At 44.5% G+C, this 12,266-nt stretch overlaps 1 protein-coding gene across 2 annotated transcripts in view; it reads right to left on the reverse strand.

Moving 5' to 3' along the window:
• The window catches only part of CDC14A (cell division cycle 14A), a 169,911-nt gene that overhangs the window by 156,055 nt on the left and 1,590 nt on the right, over positions 1-12,266 (reverse strand). For both annotated transcript variants that reach the window (XM_040626989.1, XM_040626988.1), the window contains exon 2: positions 10,872-10,962. In XM_040626989.1, the coding sequence (XP_040482923.1) occupies positions 10,872-10,962 (91 nt within the window). The remainder of the gene's footprint in view (positions 1-10,871; positions 10,963-12,266) is intronic.

Here is a 12,266-nt window from a genome sequence, read left to right on the forward strand (position 1 = left end):
TATCTTTATCACCGGCTTGCTCCCAGGTGGCCTGCTCCAGAAATAACCCCCAATCTAAAGACTCACCCCGAATATACATCACCCCAACTCCTTTTGTCTTAGCAGCCCCTTCAGTTCTGGGAATTTTGCCACATTAAAATCATCCTAAGCCTTTACTTTTGGGTTTCCTGGAGCTGCAGGCAATCTGCTGTGAGGCTTGTGGGAACAAAGCGCAACGTCAGACCCTAGTCAGGGTCTATCAGAACAGGAAAGGCACTATTTTACAAGCCCATTCACACCTTCCTAGAAGAGACCTTTTTAAACCTTTTTATCTCACATTTAGGAAAAAAATAAAGTTTTTAACGTTTCAGATTAATTAACCTCACAGAATCAATAATTGACTACCAGAACTAATGTAAATGCTATATCAATACCACATCCTCTTAAAAGAAACAGAATGAATAGAAGAAGAAATCAGTTATTTGTGGCGCACCTCGGTGGCTCAGTCATTAAGCGTCTGCCTTCGGCTCAGGGCGTGATCCCAGGGTCCTGGAATCAAGCCCCGCATCGGGCTCCCTGCTCCGCTATGAGCCTGCTTCTTCCTCTCCCACTCCCCCTGCTTGTGTTCCCTCTCTCTACTGGGCCGTCCCTATCTCTCAGTCGTTGTTAGTTGTTGTTGTTGTTGTTGTTGTTGTTGTTGTTGTTGTTGTTGTTAAGTTAAGCGGAGTAGAGAGAGAGAGAGAGAGAGAGAGAGAGAAAGAAAGAAAGAAAGAAAGAAAGAAAGAAAGAAAGAAAGAAAGAAAGAAAGAAAGAAAGAAAGAAAAAGAAATCAGTTATTTGGGATGCCTGGGTGGTTCAGTCGGTTAAGCGTATGACTCTTGATTTCAGCTCAGGTCTTGATCTCAGGGTTGTGAGACTGAGCCCCACGTCAGGCTCTGCGCCAGGCATGGAGTCTGCTTAAGATTCTCTCTCTCCCTCTCCCTCTGCCCCTAAACCCCCTTCTCTCCCTCTCAAAGGAAGAAAGGAAGAAAGGAAGGAGGGACAGAGGGAAGAAGGGAAGGAAGGAAGGAAGGAGGGAAGGAAGGAAGGAAGGAAGGAAGGAAGGAAGGAAGGAAGGAAGGAAGGAAGGAAGGAAGGAGTTATTCAAGGATCCCCAATTCAAAAATCTCAATCTGGAATAAAAATGAGAATTATTAAGTAAGCCAAAAAACAAAGTCATATTGTTTCTTCTAAAGCCTGCCACAAAACCCATGCCCTTTAGCCATGTTTATAAGAGAGTCCCACTCTCACACAGAGCCTATTTAGTCCTATTTTGTACCAAAGGCTAATAAAATATGATGTCTGGTTTCTACACCCACAGTATATTAGACTCATCAGACAGACCATAGGGAAGAGGCAGCTATTAGGGGCGGCTACACTGACAGTAATGTCAAAAGCTGACCCAATAGTAAGCAGCACCTAAAACGTACTCGACTTCTAGTAGTTAGCCATCGATAAAAACCAGTAAAAGATAACAAGATGTTTAGCAAACAGGCACCATCTGCTACATAAATAGAGAGCCCTTCATTACTTAGAAGCAGCTAAAACCATTCCTGAGTTACAGTGAAACTGTACAACCAATGAACTTATAATAGAATCTGAGTACTACAGAAAAAAAAAAGCAAATTATAAGCAGTAAACAAGAAGGCAGAAACGCAGATTCATCTTAGAAAAGTTCCACAAATTATAAAATTGCTTTCATATTTCAAGATGTGATTTCCCAACTCTTTGTAAGAGCTGTCTCCCTGGAATGCCACATTCCCAGACACAGTCAGATAAATGCATTACTAGAGTATATCCATCAGGCAGAGCAAATGTGAAATAAAACATCTTTTCCAGTTCTCCAAAAGAAAATTAAATTTTATAACAAAAGAACAAGTCCAAATTAGCAAATTCTTCATCAATAGGATGTGAACATCTTTAAAATATTAAAATATTTTAATATTAAATGTTTAATTTAATACATGAAACATTTTATTCAGGTGCACCTGGGTGGCTCAGTTGGTTAACCCTCTGCCTTCAGCTCAGGTCATGATCTCTGGGGCCTGGGATCGAGCTCTGCGTAGTGCGGCTCCCTGCTCAGCAGGAGTCTGCTTCTCTCTCTCTCTCTCCCTCTGCCCTTCCTCACTGCTTGTTCTCTCTCTCTCTCTCTCTCAAATAAATAAAATCTTTAAAAAGAAAAGAAAAGAAACACTTTATTCAAAAACTATAGTTCATACAAACTATTTCCTATAAAGGAATTCACTGTCAATTACAAATAACTGTGATCATTCACCAGATGTTTCCAAGTTACGAGGACCAGGAATAAATAGTACATACTTTAAATAAATAAGGTGATATTTTGATGGTTCTCATTCAACATCTGATTCTTTGATGGTCCTGGAAATATTTAGATGATCAACAAAACCAAAGTTTTTAAGGTAAATTGCAACTAAACCTCAAAAAAGTTTTTTTTTAAGAAACAATGAATTCGGGGCACCTAGGTGGCTCAGTCGTTAAGCGTCTGCCCTCGGCTCAGGGAGTGATCCCAGGGTCCTGGCATCGAGCCCCGCATCAGGCTCATATGCTGGGAGCCTGCTTCTTCCTCTCCCACTCCCCCTGCTTGTGTTCCCTCTCTCTCTGGCTGTGTCTCTCTCTCTGTCAAATAAATAAATGAAATCTTTAAAATATAAAATAAATTTTAAAAAAATTAAAAATAAATGTGTTGGTCTAAGAAAGAAAGAAAGAAGGAAAGAAAGAAAGAAAAAAGAAAGAAGGAAAAAAAGAAAGAAAAGAAAAAAAGAAAAGAAAAGAAAAGAAAAAAGAAACAATGAATTTGACACTTAAGCCAGTTCAAATCAGGGAGTCAGAAAGGAACTTAAGATCAGCGCCCCACCCACCTTCTCAGTTTTTAAACAAGTAAATATCTAAAAATCCTGAGCAGGCATTATCTGATTTCTCCTTAAAGATCACAAAAGACAAAGACTCCTCCTTACTTTAATTATAAACCCCCCTTTTTACTTCCTTTCCCCATCCCCAAAACAAAACCAAGCAATAAAAAGGCAAATCCTCCTTCTGATTTACATACATTGCCTACTTTAAGGTGTCCCTTTATCCCGGTCACCCAGGCCAGAAACCTTGAACTTACCTTCAATTCCTCACCCTCTCCCCAACCTGGTCAATCCCAAATACAGTCCATCCATCCCTTCTAGCTTCTTCCCACCCCTCTCACCCCCAGAGTCTGGCCTTTCTGTTCCCGCTGCTACAACCCTAATCCAATCCTGCTACAGCCTCCACGGAGCCCCACCTCCCAGCCTAAACCAGAGAGCTCTGACCAGTCTCTCTGCCATTGGTAAACCAGCACAAGGGAGGTCCAAACAGCTTTCCACCATCCAGTCCTCAACGACGTGTCCAGCCTCACCTGGGACCTCCCTGCATTCACATAATTTGCCTCACCTAACAGAATCTTGCTAACCCCAAACCCTGGAATCTCTACTTTCTTTCCTTCCTCTTTCGCTCACTCATTCACTCATTCAGCTAAAATTTCTTGAGCTCCAGCTGTGCGTCAGGCACTGTGCTGGGTTGTAGGGATACAATGGTGAGCAAAAACAGGTAGTACTTGTCCTCACAGAGATGATAAAATACACTCGGGGCTCTTCCGCCCTTCACAAGCTAGTTTAAACCACTCTATGAAGTCTTTATCACCCTGGGCAGTAATAATCGCTGAGTTTCTTGGATTCCTAACACATGCCTTTGTAGCTTTTGTCATATACTGCCCTTCACTGTATTTGTATTCACTGCCTTCTTTATTTGTGTACCCCCAAAGCATCAGCACAGAGCTCCCCAACGAAATCTAGCCCACCTAAATGGTAGTTCCTTCTCCAGCAATTACCAACCACTTCTAAGTTTTAAGTGTCGCTTTTTTCACTTCCTATGAAAATGTGTCAAGGGTCTTTTTCTTTTTTTGTTTTTAAGCACAAGGTGTATGAAAGCTGCGGGTAAGTAAAGTCATTTGCTTTGGGCTTTGGAATGTGTTTATGAACTTACAAATGAGAACATCTGATGTCTTAGGAATCTACTTCAAACAAAATAATGAAGCCGCCCCATGGTGACCTGGCATAGAAAGAACTTGGACGGCAGACAGCTCCCCAATGGACACTCCTACAGCCCATTGGATCCCTCTGTCAGGCCCCTTGATTAAAAGCAGCACTGTTAGTTTTAACTGAGTCCTTAGCACCTTGGTTAAATTTTATGTTTTTGTCAGGCTCGTCTCAAGGAAATTGAAAAAAACTGATAATAATTTGTTCTTACGAAGATTAGAGACAGACTACCCACTATGAATGCCTAATAGGTCAAAACAGCAAGTATTTTTTTTAATGATTTATTTATTTATTCGAGAGAGAGAGAGAGAAAGAGAACACAGTGGGGAGGGGCAGAGGGAGAGAGAAACTCAAGCAGACTCCACACTGAGCATGGAGCCTGACTCGGGGCTCAATCCCATGACCCTGAGATCACAACCTGAGCTAAAACCAAGAGTCATCTGCCCAACCAACTGTGCCACCCAGGCACCCCAAAACAGCAAGTATTTAAATTAAATCAATACCTAGAAAGTAAAATTTGACTCTAGTATGTCACTGCATTTAGAATTGGCTTGTGAGCATATACACATAAATGTGCATTTCCTCATCACATATACTATTTGTACTGTCAATTATATACACATACACATACACACACACCTAAAACTTATGTGTTCAAAACAGAGGATGAAAAAAAGTAGCCCTGAACAATGCTGGGTTATTTTTGCAAGGTTAGGATGGAAGAAAGGAGAGAGGGAGAAGAAAGTGTAAACATACCACCTTTTAAAGCTAAAAAGTTTTCTGAGTTTTTAGGAGAATTCTATGTAGACACCATTATATCTTAAGTTACACCAGTTAAGAAGCAAGAACATTTCATGAGACAGCCTGCAAAGGAAGTTTTCAGAAGCTGGGCTTCTGTTTTCATCCATCCTATTAATATATAATGACAATTGATTCAATTTCTTTTTGGTTTTTTGTTTGTTTTGGTAGTCCACTGAAAGGGAAAAAAAGCAAAATTACATCCAAAAAAGTAGAAAAATCATTTTCATTACCCCCCACATTCCCAGATGCGGCCCAGACATAAAGCGGCTACACATGCTGGCAGCAGCACGTTTCTTACCAAAGCCATCACCAGCCAAGTTAGAAGGGTGAGGCATGCCAGGGAGAGGCGAAGCTGTTCTGCACCCTCCCCACCAGCCTCCGGCTCAAGACAACTGGGAAGTTGCTAGAAGCATAAGAGCATGAACTCCAGGGCCAATCACCCATGGCTTGAATCCCAGCTCAACAACTTAACTACTAGCTCAGTGACCTTTGGTGCTGCTTACCCTCTGGGCCTCAGCTTCCTCACCTGTAAAGTGGTGATAATAACCGTAGCTAACTCTCAGGGCTGTTCTGAAGACTGAGTGAATGCACGCAGAGCACGCAGAACACTACCGGGCGTGGGACTATAAATGTAAGCTACTGTTATTATTTGATTTGTACTCCCATGGGGAAGTGTGTCTCCAAATTCAACTATATCTCCCCTTCGGTCAAAATCATAGCAGTTGATAATGAGAGCTGGCGTACCAAACGATGGCCCTAAGACTCTATAAGATCTTATGCTTGTCAATGTGTGCACGTCCATAAATGGCATTAGCCTCTCCATTAAATTAACCTACTTGCCACATATTTAAAAAAAGTTAGATTTATTTATTTATTTTAGAGAGAGAGAGCAAGGGCAGAGGCAGAGGGAGAGAGAGAAACTCCATCTGTCTCCCCTGTGAGCACAGAGCCAACGAGGGGCTTGATCTTACGACCCTGAGGTCACAACCTGAGGCGCAACCAAGAGTCAGTCACCCAGGGGCCCCCGCCAAAAAAAGCAAAATTACAACCAAAAAAGTAGAAAAATCATTTTCATTACCCCCTGAGAATTGAAACAAAATCGAAAACAAAAAGGGTTTCTTCTCACTCTATCCCCACAAATATTTCCAGGCAAGGGAAGTTTTTCTGTGTTTCTCTCAAAGATGTCCTAGATCCGTATTCTGACTCACACCTATTCTACCGACTATCAAAGAAATCATTCTTCTATACGTTATTCACCCAGGAATCCCTGGTTGCATTAATATCAGGGCGCTTTAATAAAGTTGAAGTGAACATTGAACATTTTAAATTATTTAAATCTTCAATTTAGCTAATTAGGCCTCATTAGAGGCTCCTCATTCTTCCACGCTAAAACACTTGGTGAAATGCTTTGAGTCCCTTCAGAAACCGCTTAATATTCAGTCCCCAGAGTATGTCCATGAAAAGTTCTCTGCTGCATTCTCAATACCTTTCCTTCGCAAACATAATGAGAGGAGAGATGAAGATGGACGAGGCTGAAAATGAAGACCCTCTGCACCATCTTTCACAGCAAACCGGCTGTCCACGCATTAACACCCAACCCTATTCCCGCCATCGTACTCAGGAGGGGCACACAAAGGTTACGACAATTAACATATTTCATCTTGCTAACTTTTGAGCCAAAAAATATTTGAGCCAAGTTATAAAAAGTAAGCGTCTATTTGGATGACAGGGCCGAATTCCAAAACCAAAGAACTAGCCTTTCCTGACAGTTGTGTGTTATTTGTAGCTTAATCAAATACAGATAAATCTTTGAAAGATTCCTTTTTTATGGGGCTATTTTTTTGTCCCACGAGTGTATTAGCCTACACTCTGATTTTAATTCTGATCTCTGAAATCATAACCCAAAGATAAATGTATGGCTTTCTCATCAACCACACTTTACTAAAACAGCTCAGGCTTTTATATTAATGTGGTAAATTCTGCTTTAAAATCACACAGAAAATTCAGACTTCTTTTCTAATAAGTAGCCTCACCTCATGGGGCCACGTTGTTAAATCTTCTCCACCGGCTCATCAGAAGGTTGCCATTTCAATCATGGAGTGCTATTCTCCTCTTAGAACTAACTAAACATCTGCACAAAACACAGCTGCGTCCAGAGTTCCCACAGCCTAATATTTAAAGAGTCTACTTCCTGATTCAAAAATAATAGTTGCATTTCCAAGGTGATCATTTAGCCAGAGAGGCAGCATTCCATTTATACATTCAGTGAGTAAGTACACAGTTACGAGGCTGTGCAAGGCCCGTGTGAGAATGTATGTAAACACACTCCTTTCCTTGGAGAGGTATACCATATGAGTTGACGGCCAAGGCTTTTCTCCCCCAAGACATCCTCCACAGATAGAACACCGGTGACTATCATGCTTCCAGGGGCTTTGCAGAATCTATTCCCAGGCCTCTGTCCCTCCTCCCTTTCTTCTCTCTCTTGCCATTTGTCCACCTCTTCCTCTGTTTATTTCCTCCTCCTTCCCTTGCTCTTCTCTTCCTAGCCCTGCCTGTGAAATACAGACCTTGATATCTTCTCTTTCTTCCTCAAAATCACATCATTCTCATAGCTTTATCAACCCTTTGGGGAAAACCCCCCAAATTTAAGAACTTCAAGTCTATGCGATGTCCCTTAAATTCCTTAAATTCAACCTGATCAAAATGGAATGCCTGATGCCCCCACTAACGCCAATTCTTCCACCCTACTTCTTGCTCAGTGAATGGTCCCAGCAGGCTCACTGGGACCCAGGCTGTCTTAAGGACTTCTTTGCCTCCTCTTTTTCCTCAGCACCCCAACCCACCCACCTGATCTGTTACCAGTCATGTGGATTCAGATCTCTTCTGTCTACCCCCATTGCCACCAATCCTAATCTAGGCACTTATCTTCCCCTTGAACATTCCAGAATTTTTCTAAGTGGGCTTTTACTTCCACCCTAACCCATCTTAGATGATGTTATCGTATTAACTTTTCGAGAGAAGATATACGCACTCCAGAACCAGAGGGCCCGGTTTCAAATTCCAGCTCTGCTAAATCTTCATTCTGTGACCTTGGGCAAGTTACCTAACCTCTCTGTACCCTAACTCTCATCATCTCTGTACGCTAACGATGATAATAGTACCGGCCTCAAGAATTGTTGTGAAAATAAAATGAATTCATGATTAATAGTTGTAGGGCACCTAGAATAGCACCCAGCATGCATTTAAACACTCAATAGGGGCGCCTGGGTGGCGCAGTCGTTAGGCGTCTGCCTTCGGCTCAGGGCGTGATCCCGGCATTAAGGGATCGAGCCCCACATCGGGCTCCTCTGCTATGGGCCTGCTTCTTCCTCTCCCACTCCCCCTGCTTGTGTTCCCTCTCTCTCTGGCTCTCTCTCTCTCTCTGTCAAATAAATAAATAAATAAATAAAATCTTTTAAAAAAATAAATAAATAAACACTCAGTAAATGTTTGCCATTATTTGCCATTAGCCCAGATCCAGTCATACCATGGACGGCCCCAAAACCCACAGAAGAGTCCAATGGCATCCGATGAAATTGCGGATCCCCACCCTGGCATTCAATCTGCACCCCACTGACCTTTCAACTTCATACTGCACATCCCCATGGGACCTGCATACATACCAGGCAAACTGAGGGACTTACTAGTCCCTGAACCCACTCCAGAGCCTCCTTCCTCACCCTTGCTGTTCTTGCTTCGGGGATCTCTCCTCTCACATCTTTGCCTGATAAAACTCTGTCCATCCCTCAAACCAATTGTAACTCCGCCATGAAGCCCTTTTCTAAACACTTCAACCAGACGTACTCCCACCTGTCCGGGAACTCCTCTTAGCACAGGGGCTATGTTAACCTGAAGACAGTTCTCTTTCTGCAACTCTCACTGCACTGCTGTCATTCTCCCTACAGGCTTACGGCTCCTTGAAGGTCATATGTGCATGCATCGCTACCATATTCTCTCCAGCATCTGGCCATGAGTAATATGTTGGGGTAACAAAAAAAGATGGACTCATGGCTACTCAGAACCACAGCCACTGCTGTGGCACGGTAGCTGGGCAAGTCCAAACCAAGAGAAGTGTACACTCTGCCCAGACTGGAGTCCTCTTCATAGTTTCAGATGACACCAAAACTCACAACAAAAAATGGGATGATCTCTGCAGCGAGTCTTTCTTTACAAGACAGCAGAAATACAGTAGAATAAATATAAGAGCAATGGGATTTGTCGCCCTATCCTAAAATAGCAACATTAAAATACATGAAAACTGTTCCTCACATATTAATACTACCATCAAAAAAACATCGAGCAACTGTGTGTGGTGGCTAAATGTAATTTCCTGTTAGGTCTACCATTTAGCCATCCCTAAAGAAGTAACTCAGACCTCAATGTCAGAAGCTTGTTCTGTGACCTATTCACAGCCTCTGGCATGTCAGTCACTGAAGAATGGAACATAATGACACATACACAGTCCCTACCCTCAGACGCACAAGAGGTCCCAAACCCTAACCTCACAAAAAGAAAGCCACAACAATGCACATTGCCAACAATAGACTGTACACTCAATAAACACCGCTAGCAGTGACATCATCCAGGTCAGGGAGCAGGCCTTGCATTCCTCCATTCTGTCTGGGGCCAGAGCTGTAATCTGACACCAGGGATTTAGACCTCATTCGGCAGCAACTCTGGGCATTCATAAGCAGCAGCAAAGGGCTCTTTCATTCTCACTTTGACTTCAGCCAATCAAGAGGCATCCTGCCTCCAGCACCACTAAGAGAAATGTCCTGAAGACATCAGTTTCAAGAATCCCTAGGATGAAGTGACAGTTAAAGATGGTTTGCCCTCAAATAAAAGATAATGCTCTTAAAAGTCGAGAATACTCTCACTCTTCAAATGCCTTGGTGGTACCCACAAGTCCTTAGGCAGATGGGCCAAAATCCCTTTTAACGGGACATGTCCTAGGAAGCTTACTAGAGTCACTATGGTTCATTTAACTATGTTCATTTAATTGCATGTTTGGTTAAACAACAAGAAAATCAAATTAAATGTTTAAGTTAAAATATATTGGACTACTCTGAAACAGCAGCTCTTTTAATGAGAACATAAGCAAGTCAGTTCAGCCTTCCTATTTCTTATTATGTTGCCTTTATTGAGTAGAGGTTTATCTTTCTTTAATTAAATTTTTATTGCCCTTAAAGTATTAAGATATCCTTTTCCTGTAAATTAATTGCCTTTCACAGAAAACAGTTCCCTATTCTTAGTTTACACCCTCCAATCCTAATCCCACAGAAGCAAAGTAACCAAAGAAAGTAAATCAGCACTCTTATACCACTTCCTCAAAGACAAAGAAAGTAACACTCGGAAGCTTGGGGCACCCAAAGAAAATAAGCCAATAATTTCTCACACAGGTAAAACCTTACTCATAGATATGACTTGGGTATTATAGCTACCTCCCGCTAAACCTGTCCCACTTTCCACATAAGGAGCTGCAGAAACAAAAACATCCCGCAAGACAACAGAAGCCTTGTGAACTACAAAGCTGAAGCCCCTGTAACACACACACCTCCCTGTACTCTGTGGGTGCTCCATAAATACTCCGGGGCTGATTCACAGGCCAATTACAGCGTCTAGCAAGGACAGAGAGTCTCCCTGGTCCTACTCTGGGGAGTGTTAGCTATCTACGGTTGCAATTTGTGGTGGTGGCAGGAAGAGCTAATAGAGACAAAGGTCTAAAAGGACTGGGCTGTTGACAGGTTCACATTATGTTAACTTTCCCCGCACCTCTCCCCAAGCATCTAAGTCTTCAAAAAATGGTATTGTTACTTGCACCACTGAGAGGGGGGAAGTGAATAAAACTGCCATAATGGTGCATAGGGTTCCCTCACCAAAGAGCCAAGAGTCTAAAAGGTTGAGAGAAAAAACAACAACAAAATAGAAACTTACTTTTCATAGACCAGCTCCTCATCGATGGAGAAATAGTGGGTATTTACTGTGCTTTTTGGTCTATTCCTTAAAGTAGCAAAATATAACCGATCTGAAAGACAAGTTTAAAAGACGAGAGAAAACATATGAGAAGCAGGGAAGCTGAACGTGGGGAGTGGTGGTAATACACGAAAGATCAAAATAATAATTGCTACCCATTATTTAAAGACCCCATTAACACGTGTAATTCTTGCAGAAACCTGATCTCACCCAGAAACCCAGAGACGCAAGAGCACGAGAGGCGAGAAGGGGACCCGACTGAGACACTCAGCTGGGGGGGGGGGCAGAGTTTCCATATCTCCCCTGTTTCAGGCCCGCCGGAGCAGACAGAAGCTGGGGGTACCCGTAGAACTGGAGATGCAAGTTTGGCTCAGAAATCTCCAGACCTCAGCAGCTGCGGAAGGGGAAGACAGGCGAGCCTGCAGCTCCGAAGACTTCAAGAAGAGGAAGGGAGGAAGAGACAGGGAGGTGTGACTGGGGGTGTCCCAAAAACCGAGGCGAGCAAGAGCGGGATAAAAGAGACCGAAAAAAATCAACCGGAGGGGGATCCCCACCAGCTGCTGCGCGCAGAAGCCGGACCGAACCCGGCGCTGTCCCATTACCGGGCGGGGAGGCCATCCGAGGGAGCTGCAGAGGGAACCTGGGACGCAAGAAAGACAGAGAAGCCGGAAGCAGGGGGTCCTCAGGGAGAGGATAGTACGGAGAGGGGACGAGCGCGCGCGGAGGAGCCGGAGCAGCTGCTGCCAGCCCGCGGGCACCGGAGTCCTGCCCGCTGCCGCACGAGTAGCCACGGGCGCGATCGGGGCCAGACGCCTCCTCCTCCATGATCACTTTGGGAGCGGGGGGAAGACTTTGCCCGGCCGTGAGAGCTGGTCTGCGTTTCCCTGGCGCGGCGGCGGCAGAGCAGCGGCAGCAGCCGGGTCCGAATCGGAGCGGCCACAGCCTGGGGCGTGTGCGCCCCGCGCGGAGCGGGCTCGGGTTCCCCACGGAATGTCCCCGGGGCTCCCGGCGCGCTGACCCCCCAGCCGCCTCCGCCTTCGGCGCCTGCTGCCTCTCTCGGGCGGGCTCGGTGATCGGGACTGCAAGCTTCCCGGCTCCTGGGCAGTGGGGAAGCCCCCGGGGGCGGGTGACCTCAGCTGGCCACGACCCAGCCCTCCCCCGTGCGTATCTCGCTTAAGATGGCAGCGGAGTCAGGGGAACTAATCGGGGCTTGCGAGTTCATGAAAGGTGAGGAGCAGCCCCCCCGCATCCTCCAACCCTCCCTCGCCCCCAACTCTTCACTTCTAACCTCTGAGTCCCAGCCGCTCTCTTAGGCTTCTCCCGGGGCCCCCAGTGTCCTGCAGCCTCTGCGCGCGC

Source organism: Ursus maritimus, unplaced genomic scaffold (genome assembly GCF_017311325.1).
Source record: "Ursus maritimus isolate PB19 unplaced genomic scaffold, ASM1731132v1 scaffold_12, whole genome shotgun sequence".
NCBI lineage: Eukaryota > Metazoa > Chordata > Mammalia > Carnivora > Ursidae > Ursus > Ursus maritimus.